General features: G+C 56.3%; 3 protein-coding genes across 3 annotated transcripts in view; 2 read left to right on the top strand and 1 right to left on the bottom strand.

The window, feature by feature from the left end:
• Positions 1 to 3,337, top strand: part of RAB44 (RAB44, member RAS oncogene family) — a 35,681-nt gene extending 32,344 nt beyond the window's left edge. The window contains exons 12-13 of the mRNA XM_075553804.1: positions 1,617 to 1,693; positions 3,247 to 3,337. Of these exons, the coding sequence (XP_075409919.1) occupies positions 1,617 to 1,693; positions 3,247 to 3,337 (168 nt within the window). The remainder of the gene's footprint in view (positions 1 to 1,616; positions 1,694 to 3,246) is intronic.
• Positions 3,338 to 9,947: 6,610 nt separating this feature from the next.
• On the top strand, positions 9,948 to 11,006 carry LOC142452522 (allatostatin-A receptor-like). Its single transcript, XM_075553803.1, has one exon. The coding sequence runs from the start codon at positions 9,948 to 9,950 to the stop codon at positions 11,004 to 11,006; it is 1,059 nt and encodes a 352-aa protein (XP_075409918.1).
• A 9,274-nt stretch (positions 11,007 to 20,280) lies between these two features.
• Positions 20,281 to 26,485, bottom strand: part of LOC142453658 (copine-5) — a 42,784-nt gene continuing 36,579 nt past the window's right edge. Inside the window, exons 8-13 of the mRNA XM_075555187.1 lie at positions 25,415 to 25,596; positions 24,580 to 24,707; positions 24,344 to 24,446; positions 23,527 to 23,584; positions 22,899 to 22,972; positions 20,281 to 21,800 (exon numbers count right to left, since the gene is read on the bottom strand). Of these exons, the coding sequence (XP_075411302.1) occupies positions 21,579 to 21,800; positions 22,899 to 22,972; positions 23,527 to 23,584; positions 24,344 to 24,446; positions 24,580 to 24,707; positions 25,415 to 25,596 (767 nt within the window). The 3' untranslated portion in view covers positions 20,281 to 21,578. The remainder of the gene's footprint in view (positions 21,801 to 22,898; positions 22,973 to 23,526; positions 23,585 to 24,343; positions 24,447 to 24,579; positions 24,708 to 25,414; positions 25,597 to 26,485) is intronic.

The raw sequence follows: 26,485 nt of genomic DNA, 5'->3' as shown, positions 1-26,485 counted from the left end.
AGTAGTAGTTGTCCCTTTTGTCACGGTCGCTTCTCCTCTAGCAATGGATCTGGAGGACGGGTTCAGAAATAACAGTCCCTAAAGGGAAGCATCCTGGAGACCGGTGGGTAATATATAATCAACCATGTTTTCCCCGGCTGTCCTGCCTGCCCCGCGCCCCGCCAAAGCTGGTGGTTACTTTGTGGCAGTGAGTCGCTCTCCTCGCACAGGCCCGTCCTGGAAGGCTCTTGCAGGGCGCGGGAGGAAGCTAAGGCCTGACACTTAAAGCAGAGGAAGCCGGCTGCCAAGCTGGGTCCGTGATCGGTGGTGAGGGTGGTATTAGGCGCTGTCGAGAGGGTGCCCACTCACCGTGGCCCTGTGCACAGCAGGGCGAACACTGCCCGCGCCTGCGCCAGCCTCTCGGGCCTTCTTACGTCTGAGCCCCTCGCTGCAGCCACTGTGTCCTTCCTCTTTGTCACCGCCTCTCTGCTCCACCAGGCATGATGTCCTTCTCCAGGGACTGGTCTCTGGACCGCAGGGCCGAAGCACGGGAGATGCAGTCTCGCCATCTCACATTCTGGCCGTACTTCTTCCGAGAGACTCCTGGTTTGCTTTGGCCGTCGTAGTCCTTTCAGTAGGCTGGGCTGACCCATACGGAGCTGCTAATATTTGACCATTTGGAGCTTCCCGAAATCTCATTTCTTATAACATCTGAGCAGCAGTGTGTGTGTGGGGGGGCTGTGTGTGTGTGTGTCGCTCAGTGGGGAAGCATGTCGTGTGTGTGTGTGTGTGAGTTCAATTCCTGGTTCCTCCACCTTATTGGGAAGAGCCCCGGTGACATAGTGGTCTGCAGTTGAGCAACTCACTGTAGGGTCAACAGTTCAAAACCACCAGCCGCTCTGAGGAAGAAAGACCGAGCTTTCTATCCCCGTCAAGAGTTACTGTTTTGGAAACCCACGGGGCAGTTGTTAGCTATATGAGCCAGAACTGACTCGCGGGCAGTGAGTTTTTTGGGTGGGTTTTTTTTTTTCGGTTTGGGTGGCACCAATGGTTAATGCGTCCAGTTGCTAACCCAAAGGTTGGAGTTTCAAGTCCCCCGAGAGGTGGCCTGGAGAAAGGCCTGGCATTCCACTTTCAAAAAAACAGTTCTACGTTGACCCACACAGGGTGGCCATGAGTCAGGGCCACCACCAAAATGGTAACCAGTCACCTAATAGCATGATTCAGGTATATCCAAGAAAACACATACCAACATTTATACCCAAATGCTAACAGAAGTGCTTTCTGCTTTTGCTCTTACACCTTTTTATACTATTTCCCCAGTATTTCCCTCCCAAGGAAGTACTTTTTAAAACCAGAACACATAACGGGTGGTTAGCACATGTCCCCAAAGGCCATTCTCTAAGTTGGGACTCTGAAGACTGAGGGAGTATTTCGAGTGTGACACCTGGGTCAGCCCTGATGGAGGGGAGTGGGGCACGGGTTACAACTGGGGACCAGCCTGTTGGGAGCTGGCTCCAGGAAGGATTGGGCAGGATTCTGTTTCGTGGCCAGACTCTGGTCCTACAGGCTGCCACCTGGCTTCTCCAGGCTCTGTCTCCTCAAGGCATGTGTGCCACTGTCCCTCTGGCCTGCAGGAGCTGGGAGCCTCCTTCGGGGAGTGCAGCGCTGTCCTGGGACACAACATCCTGGAGCCTGTGGTGAACCTGGCCCGGTGAGTGTTGCTCAGCCTTCTCTACCCACAGTCCTCTGGGCGGCCTTCAGCCCAGACTCATGGGAACACAGGCTCATTTGAGGACATGGGTCAGGACCTACGTGGTTAGATATCAAGGCTCACCAGTCTGGACAAACAGGGTGAGCACCCCACTGAGAGGCATCTGTCCTCTCTGAGCCTGCTTCTGTCTGGAAAGTGGAGTTGGGAGAGGAAGTGCCAGTCTCCTGTGCTAATTCTTCTAGAGCAGGGGTTCTCAACCTTCCTCATGCAGTGACTCTTTCATACACTTCCTCATGTTGTGGTGACCCCCCAACCATAATATTATGTTCATTGCTACTTCATCACTGTCATTTTGCTACTGTTATGAAGCAGGTAACCCCTGTGAAAGGGTCGTTCAATTCCCCAAAGGGGTTGTGACCCACAGGTTGAGAACCACTGTTCTGGAGGCTTCCACTGGGCTTAAATAAAATCTAAGTGTGCCCCCCCCAAAAAATGTCCTGCAACATTTCTAGTTCAGTTTCTTCTGCCCCTACACAATGTCCTCCCCTTCCCACCCCCATCAAGCTGTAGCCTCGATGGCTGCCCTTCAATTCCTCTCAAGGATTTCCTGCCTCAGGGCCTTTGCATGGACTCTCTCCTCTGCCAATGACGCACCCTCCCCTCGCATAACCGGCTCCCTCTCGTCTTTCAGAAAGGCGCCTTGGTGGCACACTGGTTACAGCCCACCGCGTCCTGGGTGCTCAATCAATGGATGAGATGAGGAAGGGGTGGGGTAAGGCTGTTAAACCAGGTGAGCTTTAAGGCCAGGTCTCTGACACAGTGGCCAGGCCCATGGAGCTTCCTGGACTGCAAACCTGGTCATGTGTTCTCCTGGGTGAGACTGCACAGGGACTCACTTCCCTTTGTTTGGGGACAAAAGCCCAGGTTCCTGTATGTGGTGGCTTCCCAGGCCCACGGAGCCCTGGGCCCCTGCTGCCCCTAAGCTTCCGCTCTTACCATTCAGCCCTTAGGCTCTGTTGTCCAGCACTGTGCCTGGTACACAATCGATATGTAGTTCGGGGGGGGGGGGGGAAGAGGGAGGGGGGAGGGAGAGAGGAAAGGAGAGAGCCTTCTTTTATTTCCCAAGTCCCCAGGGCTCTCTCGCCACCAAGCCTTTGCCCTCTGTCTGCAGTGAGCCTCCCTTTCTCCCCACAAACCCTCTTTGCTTCCTCAGGCCACGGCTGAGGCACTACTGAGCGCCTCGCCACCCCACCGTCAACCATGCTTTCCTGGGGTGTTCGCATTCCCTTCCTACCCGCCATGCTCACTGCTCCAGGCAGGGCTGCATTTGCATCTTTGCCCTACTGGGCACCATGCCTGGCACACAGTAGGCTTGACAGAGTGCCAGCAAAGGGAGAGAAGGTCCGTGTCCCTGGCCCCGATTCCCTGGTGCCATCAGGGGCGGGGAGCAGGGGCAGCTTGCAGCAGCCCCTCGGCTGGGCACGGGTTCTCAGCAGCCGTCCACCCTCCTCTGGCCGTGGGCGGAGGACTGAGGCCCGGGCCTTGCTGTGCAGGTCACTCAAGGTGCAGGAAGAGCAGCTCAAGGGCTCACTGGTGGACGTGGCCCCAGAGGGACCGCCAAAGAAGACTGGCTGCTGCTCTTGACCACCCGAGCTGGCCGGGGTAAGGTGGCCGCCCCGGGCCTCTTGTTCCTCAGCTCCTGTCCTGCCTGCCTGGCCACAGCGCTCCAGCTGGAAGGATCAGAAAATCTGCATCACTCGGGTCCCTTTTGCACCCTGAAGAAGGACAATGCTGGGCAAACAGGCCAGGGGTGTGGGGTGGCGGTGGCGGTGTGTGTGAAATACTGGAAACCTTTTAAAGGAAAAGTCTATCCAGCACATCCCAGGAAAACATTCCCAGATATTGGCCACCCATCTCCGGGTGGTGAAACATGACAGGGGGGGATGTGCGGGGGTGTCCATTTCCTTTTTGTGCATATTTGTGTTTTCAGAGTTCCTACAATGGCTGGCTTTTCCTTCCAGAATCAGGGGGAAAACATTGAGGGGGAGGAAAATGTTTTCCACGAGCTTGCTTGGGTGATGATAAAGAATTCATGTAACCTGCTATTACGGATTGAATTGTGTGTCTCCTCCTCCCCCCTCTGAACAGATGGCTTGTAAACCCCACTCTCTGCATCTGTAGTCAAGGAGCCCTGCTGGCAGTGATGACGCGTTGGGCTACTAACCACCAAGTCAGCAGTTTGAAACCACCGGCCGCTCCAAGGGAGAAAGCTGAGGCTCTCCACTCCCATAGAGTGACAGTTTGGGAAATGCATGGGGACCGTCTCACCCGCCCTACATCAAGTGGATGACAGTGGCTGACTGGTGCCTGCGGCTATCTAATCCTACTAGGGAGGGAGTTGTCAATTAGTGAGTCAGGAGGGTGTGTCTGGCAGTTAATCTCTTACAAGCGATATCAGGGCAGATTAGGCCAGCCTGGATGGGGAGAGAGAGCATTGGCTGTCACTGGGAGATGGCTCCGGAAGCAGCTCAGAAGAGATAAGGACCTCCGACCCCGGAGCCAGCACCTTCAATGAAAACGTCTAGCCCCCTAATCTGTGAACGAGTAAGTCTCTGACTGTCGCCCACTTGTGGTCAGTCTGGGATCGCAGCACTAGACCGCTCCCAGAGCCTGGGTGGCTTAGTGGCTACTACTTAGATCAGCAGTTCAAAACCACCAGCTCCCTGCAGGAGACAGATGAGGCTCTCTAGGCCTGTCCTGAGTTACAGTCTGGGAAGCATCGACTCAGGACTGTGAGCTTGAGTTTTTTGAACACCTGTTAGAATGACAAATCGCTCTGTTTGTTAGAGCAGCCCCCTGCCCTCTGCCTGGCTGGTGTTATAGACGCTGTGGAGTCGGTTTTGGATGGAGAACCGTTTCTCCGCCAAGGGCCATTTGGGTACTGAGAACCTCACTCTCGGGTCGCACAAGATGATCAACTTCCAATTGGCCTGCTGTAGCTGATCAAGCCATAAATGAGTTTCCCTCTGACGCGACAGCTCACGGGCCTGGGCAGCCTAGTGCTTACACATGGCAAAGGGGGCATTGAAAGACTGGCGGGGCTTTCGACTCCCCTAAACAGTCCCAGAACGCACAGGGGCGGTGCTACCCTGTCCTATGGGGTCACCGTGAGTCGCTGCAGCTCGATGGCAGTGAGCAGCGTGGTATAATGATGGTTGGAACTACCTGGCTTTGCTGGGGCGCCTGATGTTAGCTGGTATTGACGATGTCGAGGGCCTATTACAGTCCCAAGGCCAGATGTCCGCCCCCACCTCTGCTCTATGGGGTTTCCGAGGCTGGAAATACGTGCCAGAGCAGACCGTGTCCTCTTGGTCCCATGGAGCAGCTGGTGGGTTTGAACCACAGACTTCGTGGTCAGCCACCGGGATTCCTTCAACCCAACACCAAACTCACTGCTATTGAGTTGATGCCAACTCATAATGACCCTATAGGACAGAGAATAATTGCCCTGGGAGTTTCTGAGACTGTCACTTTTTATAGGAGCTGAAAGCCCCATCTTTCTCCCTTGGAGCAGCTGGTGGTTTCAAACCGCTGACGTTGTGGTTAGCCCACTGTGCCCACACTGTGCCATCAGGGCTCCTTCAACACAACACAGCCCGGTGCACAAAGGAGTGAAACGATGGCCGGCCCTGTGCCATCTCCTCGGTCAGCTGTGGTCTCTCGGGCTTCCATGAGCTGGCTTTCGGAAGCACACTGCCAGCTAGGGCCTGATCCTGCCCAGCCTCACAGTGACCCACAAGCCTCCACTGACGGCCCAGTGGGACTGCGCACAAGGGGCACCGGCCAGGAATCACACCTGGGTCTCTTACCCAGAGGACAAGAACTCCACCACTGGACTGTTTCTACCTGCCTGGTGCCTTGCACAGGGAGAGGCCCGGTGGCAGTGTGGTTTACATGGAGGGCTGCTAACTACAGAGTCAGCGGTTCAAAGTACGAGCAGCTCCTCAGGGGAAAGACCAGGCTTTCTACTCCTGTGAAGACTAGAGTTACAGAAGTTCACAGGGGCAGTTCTACCTGTTTTCTGGGATCACTAAGTTGGCACTGACTCGATGGCACTGAGTCTTTTCTGGTTTGGGTGACTGGCAGAGTTGGGCTTGCCTTGCTTCATGCGCTGTGTGGGGTTTCTCTAAGTGAACCCCTTAGGGGAGCGGCCAGGTTCTGATGCTCCCGGATCCCTCTTGGGTCCCTGAGTGCCAATCCCAACCCCACCCCTGGGTCAGAGTCCCCTGGTGCAGCTTTTGCCCTGAGATGCCATCCTCTGGACCCAGGAAGGGTGCTGCTGGGTTGTGACCCGTGGGGTCTGGGGAGCAGCAGGTCCAACTGGAGCCAGACTCGCGCATGGGCTCTGGTTTGGAACTTTTGCCGGAGGTTCAGATGTTGTTGTGCCGTCTGCTCCAGGCCTGGGTTCCCGGGGCACTCCAGGAGCTCCCTTTGGGAGCCTTCAGGACACTGGGCCTCAGTGTGGGGCTACCTGCCCTCAGGTGTGGTCCTTCCTGATCCTCTGGGTGTTGGGGAGTGGACAAGCCATGGCCGTTCAAGAGGCAGGGGTGTAGAGGGAGAGAATGCTGGAGAGAGGAGGAGAGCCTCCCCCCTACAGTGTGAGCATGACCCCCTGCAGCTCCTGGCCCCACCCCTTCACAACCCTGAGAGGGACGTCTTTCCCTACAGGCGACACTGGCAAGAGGGCATCAGAAGCCACCAGGCAGTGACTCAATGCTCTTTAAGAGGCCCCACACCACCTCCAGACTATTTGTGGGGTGACTGCTTGACCCGCCCACACTCTTCCCTGGCCCCTCCCAGATCCCTTCTCATCCTGTCCCACAGGCCCTCCTGCTCCAAGCGCCTCTGGATGGCAGTATGGAGAGATACCAGGAAAGTGGAGGGTGGGGGGCAGAGCGGGCCCATGGCTCTCGCTGAGCTTCTGGAGGCCAGGCAAGGATCAACACCTCTATCTGTGGGCCTGGGCGTTAATGAGGCAGGGTGTGATTCCTGGGGGAGCCAGTGGGGCGGACAGAACATTGTCCTTTGGAGGACCCAGGGTAGGGGTGGCCCTCTGGGACGCCCATTTCAGCTCTGCTCCAGCCTCCAAGCGACCAGCTCAGCTTCCGGAAAAGCAGGGTTCTGGACAGGGCTGCAGACTGCCCAGACCCTGTCTCAGCTCCCTCTGGCTGGATTCCCCTTCACTGCAGAGCATAGCTGTGGAGGGGCCTCCAGCCTGTTTCCCAGTGTCGAGGGGCCCTCAACTCAACAAGGAGGGCCCAAGCACCTCAAAGGAGCAGGAGGCTGGTGAGGACAGCGGCAGGCAGGACTCAAGGTAGACTACAAAGTGAACTTCCAGACAAGTGGTGAGTTTTCAGGGCATGTCAACTAAGGGCTCTGGCCACAACTGAGCTTGAAGCTGATTAAGAAAAGGATAATGGGACTGCATTGATGGGCCTTAGGTGTGGAGTGAGGAGAGGGGAGGAGGAAAGAATGCATACTGACCAAGATGTCAAGCGAAAGGGGAGAGAACTTTTGGGAATGGCAATTCCAAAACGAATGAGCAGGGGCAAACCCAAACCCACTGCCCTCCAGTCAACTCAGACTCACAGAGATTCTATAAGCCAGGGTAGAATTGCTCCTTTTGCATTTCGAAGACAAAATCTTTAGAGAAGCAGACGGCCTCGTCTTTGGTCCTTGGAGCGGCTGCTGGGTTTGAACTGCCAACCTTGCCGTGAGCAGCCCATGCTTAGCCCACTGTGCCTTCAGCCTTCTCTTACTGAGCACCTACAGTGGGCCAGGTACAGCTCTGAGCCCCTGGCTCATCTGCCTGCTGTGAGCCTCCCATCAACACGAGGGAGATGGGGCTGTAATTGTTCCCATTTTACAGATAGGGAAAGTGATCCTTGTCCACAGATATGCGGCTCGTAAGGGGTGGAGCCGGTGAGGAACCCAGGCTCCAATGCCCACAGCTTCATGATATGGAGGGTCTTACCGGAAGGTGTGGGCCCTCGGGTGGAGCAGGGCCGGGGCCCTTGAGCGCCGCCACCCCTCTTCAGTCATCTTCCATGCCATTGGTATGAGGGCAGAAGTGGAGAAGTAAGGACCATGGCCAGGAAGGTGATGGTGAGTCCATTATCGGATTGGTGGGGGGGTGGGGGGACAGTTGGGCTGGTCCCTCAGTTCCTCTGGCTCCTGTATTCCTCGGGAGAAGCCGGAAACCCTGCCAGGGTGCTGGAGTCAGAAGTCAGAGGGACCCCTTCAAACAAGGTGCACAAGCGACCCAGCGGGTCCCCCAGGTAGGGGCTCTGCAGCAGAGGCTTCTGGGGGAGGGGGGCTCATACCCAGTTGTGGGCATCTGAGGAGAGCGCCCTCCAGCTCCCTCCCACCCTCCTCCATGTAGGAGAAAAGGGGGCAGAAACTCAGTCAGGACCCCACTGGTCTGTCCTGTCTGCCATTGTGGCCTCAGTGCCTGGCCCAGCGTAAAAGCTCGGGAAATCATCTCTGAGCTGACAGGCCTCTCCACAGCCTAAAGCCTGAGGGCTCCGGTCTGGTTCAAGGGGCAACAGATGTGGCGTCAGCCCCAGAGGTCTGCCTCTGAGAGGCCTAGCCTTCCAGCCTGGGGTCTCACCATCAGGGGCTCAGCTCGTGGGATGATGGGGGATGGAGTAAGGGCCTCCCACCAAGGACCCACAGCACACACAGCCCCAGGCACACGGACAGGGGTGTGTTCTCAGGTCCTCCCAGGAGGGCCAGCTTTGCTCCGGTCAGTCTGTACAGAACCATCTGGGGAGCCTGGGGGGCAAAAAATAACAAACCCCACCAAAGCCCAGTCCAATTACTTCTCATCTCGGGGGTGACTCCGGTGATTGAGCACCTGACACATCTGCTTTTCAAGGGTGTGTCAAATCTACCCTTGAAACAGCTCGGGGAGGGCTTGCTTAACATTTGCTGACCAGACTGAGAAACCACCCACTACAATTTTTTAACTGGTTTACTAATCAGATTGTAAAAACTTTGAAATTAAAAATAATTATAAGGAAGAGAGTGAAATGACCTTGCCCATCTGCGACAATTACTGCCGACACCTGTTTGGTCGCCTCTATTCCCTCGCCTCCTTACAAAGGCTCCTGGGCCCAGGAGCCCTGGTGGAGATGTGATTACAAGTTGGGCTGATAACTGTAAGGTCAGCAGCTCGAAACCACCAGACTCTCAGCAGGAGAAAAAACAGACTTTCTACTCCTGTAAAGGACTCCAGAATTGGAAACCCAGAAGGGCAGTTCTACCCTGTCCTATAGGGTCACTAGGAGTCAGAACTGACTTGATAGCAGTGAGTTTGGCCTTTTGGTTGGGGGTGAGGGTTAGAGTGGACAAAGGAGCCCAGAGTGGCGCGGTCTGGTAAGCACCGGCCTGCTAACCACGCACTGCACAGTGGGCAGTTCAAACCCACCAGCTACTCCATGAGAGAAAGATGAGATAAAGATTCACAGTCTCAAAAGCCCCATCCACGTGATGGGAGTGGGTTTACAGTTTCGGAAACTGAGGTAAAGAAACACTAAGTAACTTTCCCCAAAAGTCACTGTGTGACTCACTAGCAGAGCCAGGATTAGAACCCAGTGTCCCCAGAGCCCATTGTCATCAGGCTGTTGTGAGATCTAGGGGCCTACTATGTGCACCGTGTGGCCCCCGGAAGCAGCAGAGCTGGGTGAAAGATTGTGGTTCGGGGCCATCCAGTTGACTTCACCCATCGTGACCCACGTGACAGAGCAGCACTGGCCCCTCAGGGTTGGTTGTTGGGTGTGACCTTTATGGGAGCAGAGGCCAGGCCCTTCTCCCTCGGGGCTGTGGGTGGGTGGGTCCAAAGGGCCAGCCTTTCAGTGAGCAGCCAGGTGGTCACCACGGTGCCACCAGAAGCCCCAATTCTGTGCCATGAGGGATACTCATCGAGGAAAGGAAAGCCACTGGGTGGCACGAATCATGTGCCAAAGCTCAATGATCTGAATCTACCGGTGGTGCCGAGGAAGAAAGGGCAGGCACCCTGCTACCATAAAGATCACAGCTGTGGAGGCCCTCGGGGAGCTCATGTCTACCCTGTAGCATGTGGTTGCCATGGCTCGCAATGGATCCAATGGCAAGCTTTCCCTAAGGGGCCAGGGTGTGGGGAGGGAGCCCTGGGCTGGTTTCAACACCTCCATCCTGTGTCCAGAACAGGAGGATGGAGCCCGGGCTGAAGCCCAATGCCACGTTCCCCAGCCCGCTCACAGCCTCTGCTGACCAGCGGCTCCGCCTCGTCTTTGCTGGGCTCTGCGGCCTCATCCTGCTGGTGGGGCTGCTGGCCAACGTGCTCATGCTGCTTGTGGTGGGCCGGGGCCCCACAGCCGTCCGCCCGCTCCTCGCCCTGACCAACAGCCTCATGGTGAACATCACGCTGTCGGACCTGCTCTTCCTGGCCTGCGTGGTGCCGGTGCTGTTGCTCAGCTTCCTGCAGCATGACTGGTGGCTGGGCCCCGCCGTCTGCACCACCAGCCAGGCCGCCAACACCGCCACCATGTTCTGCACCTTCTACAGCATGGTGGCCACGGCTCTCCTGCGCCATGTGGCTGTGGCCCGGCCCGACGTGGCCCTCCCGGCAGGCTGGGGCGCGAGGCTGCTGCTCTGCGGTGCCATGTGGGTCCTGGGGATCACCGCGTCGCTGCCCAATTGGCTGTTCCAGCGGGTGGTGGTGGAGGAGGCAGTGGCGGCAGGGCCCCCCAAGGAGCGGGCCTGCCTCTTGCTCCTGAGCCCTGCTCGGACCTCCTGCTACTTCACCCTGCTGGGGGCCCTGGCCTTCCTGCCCTGCGCGCTGGGGCTGGGCTGCTCCTTCAGCCACGTGGGCTGGCTCCTGGGGACCCGGCCCCATGGCCCTGTCGGGGAGAGCTTCCGGGAGCACCAAGAGAACACGGGGCTGATCCTCGTGGTGCTGGGGGTCTTTGTGCTGATGTGGGGGCCCTGCTCTGTGCTGGGCTATGTGGCAGCTGTGGGCGGCCTGCCTGCCACCCCAGTGGCTTTTGTGGCCTCCAGCCTGTGCACCATCCTGGCCTACTCCAACTGTGCCGTCAGCCCCCTCCTCTGCTTCTACCTCTCCCGCCCCTTCCGGGCAGGTCTCAGGAGCCTCTTCTGCAGACCTCGGCGGGGCGAGGGAGGGGCTGCCATGGTGATGGGCGGTGTCCGGCCTGGCCAGGACCGGGCCTCAGGGGGTCTATGGGTTCTGGGGGGAGATGGTCTGAGAGGCTAGGCTGATTGGAGGGCTGAGACGCCAGGGAGATGGGAAGACCCTTAATATCAGATCCCAGCCCTTCCAGTGGGAAGACGGAGAACCGGCAAAGGGCAGGTGCCCCAGCCAAGTCTCACAGCAACGAAACGGCTCAGCCAGAACCCGTGTCTTTAGATTGCTAGACCGATCCTCACCCCCACCTCAAGCGCTGTAGTTGTCAGGGCCTGCCACCTGGCCCTGGTCCATCCTCACAGCTGTTCTTCTGGTTGGGCCGGTCCAGGCAGCCTCTTGTCCATCTCAGTCCCTCTTCCTCTGCTTCCTCTTCCCGATACTTTACCAAGCACGACATCCTTCTCCAGAGACTAGTCTCCAGGCGTAACCCCCTCCAGGCTCCCCTGCCTACTTTGTAGTTGAGGAGTCCTCGTATGGCGATGGCAGCTCAGCCGTTCAGATTTCCCAGGCAGCTCCCTGGGAGAAGGACGCGACAATCTATTCCCATGATGACTGCAGCCTTAGAGCCTCGCTGGGGCAGTTCTACTCGGCCCCACGGGCTTGCTGAGAGTCGCCATCAACCCAGTGGCACACAGCAACAGTGTTCTCATTGGGTGACTCTGGGCAGGCCCTGCTGGCTCTCTGGGCCTCAGTTTTCCCATCTGGAGAATGGGGTGGTGGCGGCCGCTCCTTCGCTGGCGTTCTTAAGATGAATTCACTGAACACACGTAAGGCGCTTGGAAGAGCACCCTGGTGCCCTCCGTCAGTGCGTGGGCTTTACCAGGACCTGGATTCTTTTTATGCTTGGGGAGTGGGCAGGGACAGGGAGTGAGGGAGGGGGGCTTCCAAAGGCAGAGAAGGGGGCAGAAGTTGACAATCTTCCTTATCCCGAAGGACTGGAGGCTGAGTGAGGTGAGGTAACCGGGCTCCCTTCTCCCTCCTTAAGTTCTGTCCCACACCCCCTCAAGCCAACAACAAACGGAGCAAAATCAGCGACAACCTGGGACAGTGGGGCTGGTGGGCTATGACTTTTAGATGCCCCCCCTTTCTTCTCTGGGTGGCTGGGAAACAGGCCCGCCTTCACCTCAAAGTCCAACTTGAGGTCTCCCTCTCCCTCACCCCTGCTCCCCCAAGTAGCTCCTGCTCTCCAAGGCCTCCTCCCTGGGAGCACGCCTCCGCCTGGTGGGCCTGGGAACTGCAGGAGACGAGCTCTCCAGAAATGCCCAAAGACAGCAACCCCTGGCTGAAGACCACCCTGTGATACACCACCCAGCTCTGTGCTTGGTGGGGCGCCCCGGGAGAGAAAGGCAGAGCCAACAATGTCACGGGCAGCAGTGCCTTTGGCGCACACCGCCCCAGGGCAGCGGCTCTGCGCTCTGATAGCAGCCTGCTGGGCCGGCAGCTCCTCCCACACTTTCCCCCAGTGGGTGCCTAACCTGAGGGCAACCGGCCCCTCCCCCACCCAGAAAGCACAAGGGAACACCTGTCAGAGGACCGTAATTAGAGAGACAGCCGTGAATCTGCTCCGTGAATTTCCAACAAAACCCTAAGAGGGAAACAGTCCCCATAGAGCGCCATCCTTAGTACCAGACGGTGATGCACAGGATGCGACTGGCTGCCTTGAGGTCTAATCCCAGAGCAACTTGGCCTGGGAAAAGAAGCCGCTTTTCCATGTGACCCAGGTCCGATGGCCGCCAGGGTGCAGAGGGGCAAGGAGGACAATGGTACCTACACAAGCTGTGTGCACACGCCTACCCATCACTCCGTGGTGACGCCCTACCATAAAGCATGGCACACGCCTGTGAGTGACCCACTCTGGGCGCCGTACCTCTGATCCTTCACACCGGCTTGTCTCCCCAGGTTCGGACCCCTGAGTCCGTGTCGCCCATACATGAGCTGCGCCTGGCACCCGGGTTCAGGCAACACTTGTCGGGAGATGAGTGAATGAGGGAGTTGATTAAAAGGGTCGAGCTTGCTGCAGGACATAATAGGATCACTTTACACGCTCCTCTTAGCTCCTCCTCAGGGGCTCCTCCTTTGGCAAAGGGAAGGGATGGCAGTGTGCACCCCCTCCTCGTGCTGCCAGTGTGTTGTGACCCGCCCTTCTGTGCGTGTGCTTAGAACCCCCAATGGGAGTGGGGGCTGTCTCGGTGAGGCGAATGAGGCAGGCCAAGCGTCTGAGTTCATCTCTTGGGAGCGATACGGACAATGAAATGATCGAGCAGAGCGGGGACCGGGAAAGACACCCAGCTGGCCACATGGAAGTGGCACGCAGGCCTGCCCCGAGTGCCCGGCCACCCTGTGTGTGAACACCTGACCTCCTAAACACTGAGAAACAAACGCGTCGGTTAAAGCCACCCCGTTGGTATTTCCACTACGGCCCTGCTGGTTAGCTAGTCACTCACCACCAGTGTGGCCAAGTCTTTCCCACGCACTCTGCCCCCCCCCCCACCTCCCTGCCCCGACTCCTACACACTCTGCAGGCTCCCCTTTTACCTCCCTTCACACCCAGCTTCCAACACAGCCAGTGAACAGACACTCTCCCACCTCAGGGCCTTTGTACATGCTCTTCCCTCTGCTTGGATCACTCCGCCCCCAGGCTGCAGCATGGCCCCTCTCTCATTCCTGAAGGGCTCACCTCAAACAGTAAGTGCTCGGTGGCTGACCCAAATGTCGGCTGTTCGAACGCACCCTACAGCTCTGTGGGGCGCGGTTCTCAATCACGTGGGCTTGCCATGATTGGGGATTGACTCGATGACACTAAATGTTCAGGGGTCAGATAGCCCCTCTCTGGCCACCCCATCCACGAGAGAAACTGCAGACCAACAGCCCTCTCAAATAGACACAGACATTCTCAATGAGCTTCTACCCAACAGGATTCATAGCCAATAATAATAACCAAACGTTAGGGTGAGCTGGCACTGCGTGCCGGAGAGAGAAGGGTGTCTCACCATGAGAAAATCAAGCGCCCCTTAAATTAAACAAAGGAAAAGGAGCATGCGATCCTCTCAGTCGGGGTAGGAAAGGCATTTGATCAAAGCCAACACCTTTTCCTGATGAAACGCTCAGCAATTGAGCTAGTTTATTGTACCACCCTGGCCGATAAACACACGTGGGGTTAATTGAAGGGCGGTGGAGGGATAAATGGCTCAGTGAGCCTCACCTTTCGAGTTCTCGGGTCTCTTGCTTTCTGATGGTCAGATCAGGGTGCAGCTGCCTTGGCCAGTTCTCTGATTTAGCTGGGAAGGCTCATTTCCTGCAAGACATTCCTGAGAAGTCACATGGACCTACCCTGATGCAGCCCTGGGTGCTGGAGCAGCCGTGTGGAGACTCCTGCCAGTGCTGAGATGCTTACACTTTCACTGACACGACTTTTCTCCTGCAGTTGGCATCAGTGTGTCTGTTTTGTGAGATGGAGGAGGACTTTGTGGATTGGTGTTGGACATATGGGTTCATGTTGTACTTGTGGGCTTGGGCAGCACTGGGTTGGGGTGTTTTCTTGATGTGCACTTACCCTTTATATAAAACTCTCTCTTCTACATGAGTTTCTGTGGATTTGTTTCTCTAAAGTACCTAGAATAACACAGCAATATAGGAACAAAAGTTCCTCAACATGATGAAGGGCAAAGACATAAAGCATTAGGAGTATGGTTATAGAGTGACCATCGTCCTGTCGCCCCCCCCAGCGCCTAGAGAAGCCGTGTTCATGCCATGCTGTCGTCTAGGAAGTGTGCAAGTGCACTGTGAAAAGGTCTGGAATAGCCGTGACACAGACATGAAGTGAGCTCATGCCGTGACGCCGGCGCCACAAACCTTCAGTCGTCAACACGTTAGATCGCGAAGGGGAAGCAAGTGAAACACCATACACAATGCCTGTATTTTCACTCAAAACTCACCACCAATGAGCCGAGTCTGACTTACAGCCACCCTACAGGACAAGGTAGGACTGCCCCTGCATGTTTCTGCAGCTGTAAATCTTCATGGGAGCAGAAAGCCTCATCTCCCTCCCATAGATCAGCTTGTGGTTTGGAACTAATGACCCTGAAAATAGCAGCCCGATGCGTAACCCACTACAACACTGGGGTCCTGGGTATTCTCGGTGGAGAGGCGACAGCATCCCCCGTATGAACCAGAGCCAGGCAAAGATGCCCATTGCCACCACTCTTATTCAGCATTCTACTGGAGGCCCGAGCCGCGCAGTGAGCAAGAAAAGGACACACGGGGCCTCCGGGTTGGTAAGGAAGAATGGCACTCTCCCGTGTGCAGATGGCACGATCCCGTACACCTTGTTTACGGCGCCTCGCATTCTGTATTTTGCAGACTGTCCGGAGGTTCTATGTTAGTCTCTTATGAGCTGAAGGTTTGTGACACACCCTGTGTGGAACAAACCTATTGCTGCCGTTGTCCCAACAGCGTGTGCTCACTGCCTGTGCTCCATTTTGGTGCTTCTCACAGGGCCTCAAACTTTTTCGTCACGCTAGTATTGCATACTTCATGGACTTCCTCCCCGCCCACTGCCATAAAGTCGATTCTGACTCACAGCGACCCGAGAGAGGGCTTCCCAGACTGTACATCTTTACGGGAGCAGACGGCCTCATCTTTCATCCACGGGGCTATTGGTGGGTTTGAACTATGACTTTTAGATGCACTGGGAAGCCAGAACATTCGTGCGACTCGATTGACTTGGGATATTTGCTTTATTGTGATTGCGTCCGGAACCAAATCTGCACTATCTCCAAGGTATGCCTGTACACAGACCATTCCAGAGATTCCACACGAAAGTTATTGGAACTCAAAGAAGCCTTCAGCAAAGAAGCAGGGGACAAGATCAACATGCCAACGTGAGTTGGATTCCTCTATGTTAACAAGAACGCTGAAAAGGAAGCCAAGCAAATATCACTGATCAAAATGATAAGATACCTAGGGAAGGGTCTAACCAGGGAGGTAAAGTCTAACCGAGTTACACAAAGAAAGCTATAAAACACTCTGCAAGAAAACAAAAAAGACATGGCTGCATGGGAAAGCATGCCATACTCCTGGATAGGAAGACTTCCCATTGTGAAAATGCAATCCTACCCAAAGCAGACTATACACACAACCCAATCCCAACAGCGCTGCTTAAGGAGGTGGGAAAATTAATCTTCGGATGGGAAACCAAAAAACCAAACTCACTGCATGCAGTCAATTCTGACTTAGGTGACCCAAATAAGGCAGGGTAGAATGAACCCTGTGAGTTTCTGGGACTGCAATTCTCTCAAACCAAAAAACCAAACGCACTGTCATTGAGTCAACTCTCACAGTGACCCAACGAGGCAGGATATAGGTTATCCTGTGGGTTTCTGAAAGTATGTATGGGAGTAGAAAGCCTCATCTTTCTCCTGAGGAGTGGCTAGTGGTTTCAAACAGCCAGCCTTGTGACTAGCAGCCCAATGAATAACCACTACCACCAGGCCTCCCTAGGAAGGGAAAGAGGCCCCCAATAGCTAAAGCTGTATTGGTAAAGAACAACAACATAGTAAGACTCACACGTCCCATTCTCAGTCTGGTATAAACTTGGGTTCTTAAGAAAACTTCTTAAGAATGTGCTTCCAATCCTTTTTGGCCTACCTTGGATTTGAACAGGGGATGTCAAGGGCTGGGTGTGCTTGGAGGGGGTCTGGGTGTAGAGTGACCAGAATCGGTGCAAAGTGTGGGGACAGAGGAAGAGGCCTGGGGGAGACAGGACACATTTCAGGCACTAGAATCCAGAAGGTTTGCAGTTCAAATCCACCCACTGGCATCTCGAAAGATGAAGGCTTGGAGATTTGCTTCGAAAGGGCACAGCCTGAGACCGCCATGATGCAGCTCTGAAATGTGGCACTTGGTGCAGCAGAGGTGCCTCACCTGTGGCCAGGAAGGGAGTTTGTGGAGTCAGATGAGCCCTGAGTTAGTCAGAGGAGTGAGGAGGAGACGGGTCAAAGTGTCCGGATAGGCCAGCCCAGGCCTCTCTCAGAACCTACACTCCATGCCCAAAGTAGAACAGCAAGGCTCTCACCTGCCTGATAACTCAGGAAGTACTTGGTTTTCAGTAGCCAATGTGCTGATCCTGCCCATCAGCCCAGCCTTCTGTAGGTCCCTCCTCTGTCTCCCTTCCTGCCCACCTTTCTCACCCAGTGAGGCCCCACGCCCCCCTCCCTCTCTCCCTAGCTTTCCCACATGAAACCTCTAGGCCTTGGCTGTATGATGAGGGCCCCAGGCAAGATGGAATGTTGGAGTTTGCCTGGTATAAGGGCCTTCAGACCCCACAACCAAAGGCATTGGGGGTGGGATAGGTGTGTGGATGTGGGGTACCTTTGGGAGAGTAATGGTTCCCTTGGCTCTGGGTTGGGGGCAGCAGGGACAAGGGGGCCCTGGTGTGTGTGTGTGTGTGTGTGGTGTTGTGAGGACTTCTTAAAAAAGCGGGGGGGGGGAGAGAGAAAGCGATAAGAACAGCCTGGTAGTGACACAGTGACAAACACACAGACCAGTGAACCCAAATTGACAACTCAGAAGTCAGTCCATCCACCTATGGACGGCTGGTCTTCGACAAAGTCCAATCAGGGAGGGGAGAAATCATTTCTTTAACAAATGGTGCTGACAAAACTGGATGTCACCTGCAGGAAGATGAACCAGGACCAAACTCAAAGACCAACTCAAAGTGGATCACAAACCTTAACTGAAACCTAAAACCATCGTGTTGACTGGAGAAAGCAAGCTAGGGACCCTCGTTTATGTCAAAAATACACTCTCCTACGAAGCAGAAAGGTAGGCATTAATGAATGAATAAGAGCATAAAAGCCACTCTCCATATACCAACGAGAGGTGAACAGATTTTATTCTGACAATGAGTATGTGTATCTACACGAAGCATACTCATGTGATTTGTTTCACAGAATTTTAAAATAGAATTGCATTCATGTTGGAAAACAGAGCTAAACTATGTACTAGCCAACGTAACTAAAAATGCCTAGACCACAGAAGATTAACTAGATAACTGGAACCTCCTAGAAACTAAACCCTTAGGCTTATCAAGAGTCTACCCAGACCTTACAGGGCAGGGGGAAACTTGCTATCTGACAAAGGTCTCATCCCACCACCTCTCCTACAAAAAAACAACAAGCCAATCAAATCCCTGGGTCAAGGTCATGATGCTAGGGACCATTCGCCAACAGAGATGCAAACTAACACTGAAACGAGAGACCAGCTCGCCCTGCAGAAGTAGCACGGATAATACAATAAAAACATGAAAGGGAAACACCACAAATGCTGGGGAGGCTGTGGGAAGGCTGGAACTCTCGTGCACACGGCTGGTGGGATTGGGAAGTGGTACAACCACTGGAGCTGGGAATACCGCATGACCCAACAGCCCCACTCCTAAATGTAGAGCCTAGAGAAGAACAGGGCCATGAATCGGCACCTGCACACTCATGTTCATTGCAGCAAAAATACAGACAATTCACGTGTCCGTCGCCAGATGAATGGAGAAACAAAACGTGGTCCACACATACAATGGAATACGGTGCAACGATCGGGAATAATGCGTCTGTGGAACCTGTTCCCCTCCCCCTATGCACACATCTCTGTGGAACTCGTTTTAACAGGTGGATCGGGAGGGCATGGTGCTGGCTGAAATAAGCCAGCAGCGAAAGGGCAAATAATGTAGGCTACCACTTTTACTTAGAAAATCAAGAATAGGTTTCGACTCAGTAAACAATGTCATTTGATGCTTGCCAAGGATGGGTGGGAGGAAGAGCGGGGAAACGCTTACTAGATAGCAGACATGTGCTAATTCTTCTGAAGGGAATGCAATTCACAAACAGGGCAAGTCAGCACAACTTGAAGAACCTAATGAAGACACAGGTACCAGAATAAAGGGCTGTTCAGCAAACGCCGTGACACCTGCAATTCTGCAACAGCAGCAAGCCGAAGTGGGTGGATGGGTACACAGGTAGATACGTACGCTCTCTACATACAGGAGAGTTTATGGGAGGCCAGGTGTGTGCATGGATAGGAATTGCTATGGGCATTTGTAGGTGCACACTTGTCTAGTTAGAATCAACTTGGGTGTTTTTGTTGTTGTTTGGGGGGGGGGTGGCTGGTTTATGTACTGCAGGCATATTCAGATATAGAATAGCACACTTCTGGAGCAAGATTATGGGAACTCCTTAGACATATCCACGCACCTCATGGGATTTGTGCTGGGCTCGAAGGTTAAGGACCATCGTGTCAGGGCACATGTAGGTTAACTGGCATAAAACAGCTCATAATCTTTTACATCCTGGTTTGGTGAGTAGCACCTGGATTCTTAAAGGTCTGCATGTGGCCGTCTTAAGATACAATGCCTAGTCTCTTACCAATGGGAGAGAAGGAGAGCGAAGGAAACCACAGAGTCCAGGAAGCCATGACCCACAGCCTCCTTGAGCCGGACACCAGAAGAACTAGATGGTGCCCAACTACTTATTCAAGACTGCTCTGTCCAGGGACACGATAAAAGGTCCCAGTTAGAATGAGAGAAACACTTAGGGGGGAAAACATCACATAAGAGTTGTATGAGCCCCCAATAAAATGATTTTTAAAAATCACATTCATGAAAAAAAGATTGGACTACTGGGCTGATAAGAGGCTAGAGGAAGCCCCAAGGCAAGCTCTAAGATGCCCCTTTAAGCTGAACGGAAGCCATTCTCAGAGGTCACCTTTCAGCCAGGTAATACTTTGTTCTGTAAGAGAACACTTACACACCCGAGAAATGTGCTCCTGAGAACACGCAACTGCACGAGGGCCAGTGGGCAGCATGCGCCCCAAAGGCAGGTGGGAAAACTGGAGCGACAGTCGGAGGAGGCAGGGCGGGCACGGGAGAAAGGGCCACCAACGTCACGGAGCAATGTGGATGTAAATCGATGGGTGGGAAACGAATTTGCTTGGCACACTTGTGCCTCAATCACGCTTAACATGTTCCAGTATCACCGTCTCGCCGATGGTCCTTAGCAGGTCCCATCGACCACCTGAAATGATGCTACTGACCGGCTGCTGTGCACCTACTGTGCTTCCCCACCTCATTTGTGGGTGTGCTGCTCGCTCCATGTGCAGACAGACAGACAAGCATCTGCTCACGGCAGCACCCCCTGTGCCAATGAGGATGAGGAGGAGGGGGGGGAGAGGGGGGTGAGGAGGAGGAAGAGGAGAGGACGTGGCCTCCAGCAAGGAGCAACACCAAGAGAAGGGAAAACGGGGGCTTTCTCTTCATAAAAGAACCAAATTTACTTCAGTTTAAGGCAAATTCCACACAGAGACAGTCTCAGAGACGGCACAGGACCAGACAGAGTAGAAACACCACCTTCATGCATGACAGGAAGGGCAGCCGTGTGGAGCATCAGACGGGGTGGGGCCTGGTCTCCACCCAGGCCCAGGCGTGGCAAGGGCGGGTTTCAGTGGGCTGAGAAGCCCCATGCGGGAGGAGGGGCTGGCATGCATGGCCTGTTCCCGGGAGGGTAGAGGCTGGGCAGCCTGGTGAGCTCAGCCGCTCAACCTTTCCTGAAACAGGGGCAGAGGCTTGGGCTGAGGATTAAGGTGTGTCTGAGGTGACAGGGCAGGGCAGCGTGATCCTCGGGCCAAGACGGCCTGGGGTACAAGGAGTTGGTGAGGTGTGGGATAGGAGGCGCTGGGTACAGATCAATGGACCCGCAGGATATCAGAGCTAGAAGGAAAAGCTGGGGTCATCTGGTCCACCCCCTCACCATACCGATATGGACACGGAGGCCCAGAAGGTAGAAGGGCCTTGCTTGGGTTCCCCTAGCAGGGAGGAGGAGGCAGGATGCTTAGCTCCTATCCCGGTGAGGTGGAGGCTGCTCAGAGAGCAAGGACAGTGGGAGCACCAGGGTCAGGTTGCTCCTTGCCCAGTCCTCTAGGTGGGGACCAGCAGCCCTGGGCAGCCTCTGGGCTGGAGCCTGTAGGACCACACCAAGGAGAAGCCTCTGTGTTTAGCACTAACATCATGCTAGGGTGCAGTGCCGCCCAAGAAGAGTTGACCTGGCCTGTGTCCACCATGCCTGCCTCCCCCTCCTGGATTTCCATGCTCCGGAGGGTCCCCATGTCCCAGCATCCCTGCACACCCACTGGCTTCAGGAGGCTCACTCAGAGCCGGCCCAGGACAGAGAGGGGTGAGCTGTGGGATAAAACTAACCACCAGGGTGGACCAGGGCTGGAGGAGGGAGATCCAGTGTAGGCGGCCTCCTGAAGGGGAGCGGGCGGCATAACCCAGACTAAGCTGAAGGGACCTCCCATCACCCCTCCCAACATCTTCCCGGCTGGCCTAGAACTTGGGAGTCTGGGGAAGTTGGGCTTAGAGATGCTGAGAATTATGCCCTATTCTGCCCCTGTATGCCTGCCTCCCCAACGCCTGGGGTCTAGGCCAGGATACTGGGGCAGAGCTTCCAGAGGCCCCACCCACAGCCCACCTCCCAGGCACCTAGATGCGGCAGGGGCTAGAGTGGGCTGGGCAGGAGATGGGCTCCCAGGACCCTGCCCAGACAACGGTGTCTGACTGCCCCACTCCAGACCCCAGCGCCTGCCTGCCACCGGGCAGGCTCAGATGTGCGCGTGCAGGGGGGAGGTGGGGGGCGGCGTGTGAGCAGGGGACTGTGGGGGCGTGCTGGCAGGGGGTCCAGGCGGGGGACGTGGGCGGATGCCCTGCGCCTTCATGTAGGACACCAGCTGGTCCGGGATCTCAGCTAGCACATCGCGGGCCAGGCGCGCCATACTCAGCACGTGGTTGCCCGTGCGGTCCACGTAGTCCCGGAAAGGCACGAACTGGGAGGAAGAGGGGGCATGGTCAGACCGATGCACCTTCCTCTAGTCCTGGGGTCAGGTCCTCACCCCGCTCTAGTCCCTGCTAAGCTCGCCCAATCACTACTCATGCATGCTCTCAACAAATATTGTCCACTTTTTGCATGTGACGTGTCCGCATAAATAATAGGCATGCACGGCCTAAGCACACGAAGAGCCCCAGGAACTAGTTGGAGGTGGCTGCGCAGTTGGGACACAATGTTGGCCTAAAAACAGCACAGAGCACCTCCTCCGTGCCAGGATACGCCACTGAAGATTCTCTTTCGCTCTGGCAGGAAACATGGGTCCTGGCACTTAGTAGGTGCTCAGGAAAGTTACTGCACAAATCCTCCACCCTCACTGGTCCTGCTTCCTCCTAAAGTGAGTGACCCCTACCGCTCGCCCCAGGGCCTCCAGCTCAGCCTGTCACCAGCTCTTTCCATCTCCTGGTCTCCCTCCCAGGATGATCTCGCCTATTTCCAGTTCATTTCAGATCTTCATTCCTATAAGGATGCCCGACCCTGGCGCCTTTCTTTTCATCAAGGGCCTGTAGGAGAATGCCCATTTTTTTATCCTGCATCTCCTGAGCTCTAGGAACTTGGTCAGTGAGCAGTGTGCTTATGGAGGGGACCTTCTGCATCTCAGCAGGTAAGGATTCCCAGTGGACAAAGACCTGCCTGCCCTTTACATTTGCCTCCTAGAACGGGTGCTGACTTTAGCCCAGGTAACCAGTAATGCTCTTTCTCCGGAAAGGGCAGCTACGCTGAAGATGCCATCTCCCCGGTTCATTGGGTTGTGTCTCCTGGGGTAGGCAGCCCAGGTGGGGCACAACAGAAGGGGCCAGGAATGGAGCTGGAGGTGCTGTGGGGGGAGACATGGGGGCCAACAGGTGGAGCTGGGGGCTGGTGGGGGCACCAGGTTAGGTGACATGGCAGGGAGGGCTGCAGCCCAGAGAGCAGTGTCTGCCCAGATCTCCCAGCCCTTCCCCCCAGGGGTCCTCCCCAGAGAAATCCCCACAAGGAGGGAAGGCTGGCTGAGGGCCCCTTGCACTGCCCATGTAGGCAGCCAGGGCCTGGGCTTCACCTGCACGATGTCCCGTTCGGCCAACTTCCCCCGGGAGGAGATCCGCACATCGTCACCATCCAGCTCCACCATAGCTGTGTGGGAAGAGGCCAGGGCATGGACGGTCAGGGCTCGGGGTCAGGGCCCAGGCTCAGACCACAGACTCATGCCCCTGAGTAACACATGAAGAAACGGAGGCCGGAGCGAGACAGGAGCCCAACCTGGCAGGCACCCGATGGCTTGTGCAATGTTCCCACCTCCCAAGGTTGGAGTGGAGTGGGGCGGAGTGACTCAGCTGTTTCCCCAGGGCCTTGGGAGGTGGGTGTGGGGCACCCATCCTGACATAGCCCTCCCTGAGTAAACAGTCACTCCCAAGACACACACACACACACACATACACACACACACACCGTGGGAGCCTGGATGGAGTGGTGGGGAGGGCGGTGCATATACACACACACACACACACACACACCGTGGGAGCCTGGATGGAGAGGCGGGGAGGGCGGTGCATACACACACACACACATCCCATGGGAGCCTGGATGGAGTGGCGGGGAGGGCGGTGCACACACACACACACACACACACCCCGTGGGAGCCTGGATGGAGAGGCGGGGTGGAGGGGGGGCGCAGTGGCCGGACTCACCATCAAACTCCGCCTGGCCTACGCCTACGATGATGATGGACATGGGCAGTTTGGCAGCCTGGGAGATGGGGGCAGGGGTACAGTTAAAAGAGGAAGGGGAGTACCACAGGCAGGGACTGAAAGGAAAGGGAGTCCACAGAAGAGAAGGGAGGGGGGCGGTGATAGAGAGAGGGGGGGGCAAGGGGAGGAGGAGAGAGCCCCCAAGGGAGACCAGCTGGACCCCAGGAGAAGGGCCAAGCCAGGGGAGGAGACATGGGAAATTGGCCATGGGCCTGCTCTGCCCGCTGCCCCTCCCCTCCGCCCGCTGGTCCACTACTAGGGGGGCTCTGTAGGTAAGCGTGCCCATAGGACTCCTTTTTCCGGATCAGCAGGTAGGGGTGTCACAGTCCCTCCGTGGGGCCTCCCATCTCTTCAACCTGGCAGGCTGGGCTGGGGGCGGGGCAAATGCAGTTCCTGAGGGAACCCTAAGTGGTGGTGCCATGGAGGTGCGCCGGGCTGAGATCCACATGGTTGGCAGTTTGAAACCACCAGTGGCTCTGACTGAGAACAGATGGGCTTTCGACTCCCCTAAACCTGTGACAGTCTCAGAAGCCCACAGCGGGTCGCGATGACTCGGTGGCAGTGAGTTTGCGTGAGTGTCTGGAGAGGGGATCGCTCTGTCCACTGTGGCTGAGGGCAGTGTCTCCGGTCTACCTGCTGCCCACCCTCCTGGAAGTGCTATTAGACCCCAGAGCCAGGAGTGCGGACTAGGGGAAGCCCGGAGCGGGCAGAAAGGGGTGAGAAGCCCGGGGGCGTTCCTGGGCCCGTGGGGACGCACGTTGACGATGGCCTCCTTGGTCTGCGCCATGTCGGAGATGACGCCGTCCGTGATGATGAGCAGCACTGAGTACTGGGAGCCGTCCTGCACGGCCGCTGCACTCCTGGGGGCAGAAAAGACCCCCTGTTCTTTAGTGTATGTAGATCCGGGGCGGAGGGGCGTCTCTTGGAGGTCATCTGTCTCCGTGGGTGGAGTGGCGGTGTCATGTGGCCCCGTGGGGTGGGGGCGGGGCTCACCTGGCCACGTGGGTGACCACAGGGGCGAAGTTGGTGGGGCCGTAGAGCTGCACGGTGCGCAGGCTGCGGTGATAGGCCTCCAGGATGCCGTCGATGCCGCAGCACGAGGGGTTCTCCTGGTTGCCGTTCTGGGGGGGGGGACGGGGGGGGGGCTGAGCCCAGGATGCAGGGAGGATGGCCCGGGGTGGGGGTGGGTAGCCCTGGGCTTGGCTAGACTCTTCTCCGGTCGGCCCTCCCAGGTAGTATCTGTTCTGGGGGAGCTAGTGTAATGCCCTGAGAGCCCTGAGCTTCCCACAGAGCCCCCCAGCAGAGCCCTCCATCCCTCAGCAGCTGCCGGGGTAATCCATCTTGGCATGCCCAGGGCTCAGCCCTGCCCTCTGCAGGTGTGAGAGAAACATTCCCTAACACGTGTCTGATTGACTGCACTCCAGGGAGGTGGGGGAAGGGTGGCCTGGTCCACATAACTCCCAGAGGAACCCACCCTGCAGAGCCCCTAGCCGGCCCCATGCCCCGATTAATGCAGGGAATCCTTGGAATTACCTGCAGCTTCCCACACCCCTAACCTTTCCTGGGCCTCTCGAAGGGGCAATTCAGCCCCAGCTCTACTCTACCCCGACAGCTGTTGGTGGTTCAGACCAGGAGCACAGAGGGGGTTTGTGACACAAGGCCCCAACACACAGCCACTCATCCGCCTGGCTCCCCAGAGACTGCACCCCAAGTCCCTAAGTTGGAGTATGATGGTAAACGCCCTCCCCCACCCCCACCCCATCCGGAGCTTGCCACCCACCGCAAGCTTGCCACCAGCCCGGCCAGCCTTTCCTCAGGGGCCACCTACCAGAGGGAACTCGTGGGACACCCGGCCATCGGGGGGCAGCTTGGCCCCGAAGCCAAGGGCAGGGAACATCTTGTCACTGTCGTAGTGCTGGATGATCTCCCCGACGGCGGTCAGTGCCAGGGCATAGGCATTCAGCTGGTAGGGGCTCATGTAGTGCAGGGATGTGGACTGCGAGGGGTTCCCTGCGGCACAGGACATGGGCAGTTTGCCGGCCTGGATCCTCAAACCATTTGGGGTTCACCAGCATGAGAGGCATCCCCAGGTCTTTCTTCTGAACGGTCAATGTTTCCACTCCAGGTCCAGCACTTAACCCTTTGCAACACCAGGCGACACCCCAGCTTGTCTCTTTCTCCTTGATCCCCCATTTCGCTCCTAGCCCCCATCCACATCTGTAGGAGATCCTGACTGCTGAACTTGCACACAAAGAGCCCTCGTGGCCTACTGATTACATGTTGGGCTGCTAACTGCAAGGTCGGCAGTTCGAAACCACCAGCCTCTCCCTGGGAGACCAATGAGGCTTTCTACTCCCGCCAAGAGTTAACAGCTTTGGAGGGAAACCCACAGGGTAGATCTCCCCTGTCCTTTAGGGTCACTGAGTGGGAATTGACTCTGACTTCTCCCTCCTCACTGCCACCACTCTACTCCGGTCATGTGTGGGGCGGCAGCAGACTCTGGCTTACCCGGAGGCTCACATGCATTCAGCACACCAGGCAGGGCGAGCCTGGCACAGCTTGGGCAGATCATGCTTCTCTGTGCCTCACTTGAGGTAAAGCCCAAGGGCCCTGCAAGGGCCCACTGCCCGGGTGATCTGGCTTCCAGTTCCTGCTCACCTGCCACCCTCTGTCACCTACTCAGCACCTTTGCACTGGCTGCTCCGTCTGCCTGCAACACTGCCCCCAACGGTCTACGTGCCTCACCTCTGCTCAAGCCTCCCCTGACCAGCCTAGTGAGGGTTACAGTCTCCCCGATACTTCGGCTCTCTGTTTCTGGCTTGATTTCCCTCCACAGCCCTAGTCACCATGAACTCAATCTAGATTTTTCCTGTTTACTAACGAGGGGGCAGGGCTGGGG

The sequence above is a fragment of the Tenrec ecaudatus genome, chromosome 7, assembly GCF_050624435.1.
Source record: "Tenrec ecaudatus isolate mTenEca1 chromosome 7, mTenEca1.hap1, whole genome shotgun sequence".
NCBI lineage: Eukaryota > Metazoa > Chordata > Mammalia > Afrosoricida > Tenrecidae > Tenrec > Tenrec ecaudatus.
This window is presented reverse-complemented; position numbering and strand designations above follow the sequence as displayed.